At 37.9% G+C, this 1,185-nt stretch overlaps 1 protein-coding gene across 2 annotated transcripts in view; it reads right to left on the bottom strand.

The window, feature by feature from the left end:
* The window catches only part of LOC101854523 (acid phosphatase type 7), a 26,813-nt gene that overhangs the window by 17,207 nt on the left and 8,421 nt on the right, over positions 1-1,185 (bottom strand). For both annotated transcript variants that reach the window (XM_005106639.3, XM_013087126.2), the window contains exon 2: positions 586-832. In XM_005106639.3, coding sequence (XP_005106696.1) covers positions 586-778 — 193 coding nt within the window. In that variant the 5' untranslated portion in view covers positions 779-832. The remainder of the gene's footprint in view (positions 1-585; positions 833-1,185) is intronic.

Raw genomic sequence — 1,185 nt, forward strand, 5'->3', positions numbered from 1 at the left:
ACACACACACACACACACACACACACATACACACACACACCTACCCTCACCCCGACAAACCCACACACACGTATGCATGAACGTACTCAAACACATGCACGTACTCACACACGCAAGCACACACGCACACACATACACACACACATGCACACACACATACAGAGTCTTCTCTCTGACTTCTAAACACACACATAGAGCATAATGATATATAATCAAATACAAAAAGATAATTCTATTATATATACTATTGGTCATTGATGTTGTTCTCCTTAATCTGAAAGACCATGACTACCACAGTCATTCATTATTGCTGTACAAAATGATGCCTGATCAGAGGAGGAGGGAATAAAAGTGGTCGGTGGAGGCCCCGTGTAAAAAAAATTTGTTGTATGAAAGCAAAAAAGAATGGCCAATCAACACAGCCCTAAGAAGGCTGTAAACACTCCGAAAACTAACTCTGAAGCCCCAAAAGCAACATTGCCTTGAAAAGGCAGTAAACTGTCCAAAAATATCGCTGCTGAAAGACCCACTAAATTACTTATACCAGATCTAATGACAGCTATGGTAGTAAAAGTAAAAACTCACCTCGTGTTAGAGCATTTTGGGCCACTGGAGCAGGCATTGTAGACATTGACTCTGGGTAGTCAAAGCTACCAAGCTCTTCACTTGCAAAGACTGCATCAATACAAATGAGGATGAAATAAAGGCCCAAGCAGGGTCTAGATGGAAGTAAAGTTTGCACTCCCCTCCTAGAGGTCAAAAGAGACGACGCCATCATCAGACATCAGTGTGCAACATCCCTAGTCATGTCGAACAAGTCAAACACTATGCTCTGAGGAGAAAAAAGTTCCAGTTTAACAATTAGTAAACACAAAGCTATAAAATAAACTGTTTAAACAATCAAAAAAGAGATCAATATGTCATAACAAATGTGTACCTTTTTAGCTCATTCAAAGATAATATAAACGATCGCTTTAAAAATAACAAAAACTTATCTTTGCTCCACATTAATCATTGAAGACATAAACTTCTAATGATCAAACTTACATTGCAACATGGTTTTAATTGTAGCCATTACAGTGACAGTACTAAAGTACATTTAGTAATCCCATATAAAATAAGATCTGCCCCAACAATTTCCATTTTCAAAAATCAGCTGAAGCATTTTTTATTCACAAAAGCATA

Source organism: Aplysia californica, unplaced genomic scaffold (assembly GCF_000002075.1).
Source record: "Aplysia californica isolate F4 #8 unplaced genomic scaffold, AplCal3.0 scaffold00548, whole genome shotgun sequence".
In the NCBI taxonomy this organism is placed as follows: Eukaryota; Metazoa; Mollusca; class Gastropoda; order Aplysiida; family Aplysiidae; genus Aplysia; species Aplysia californica.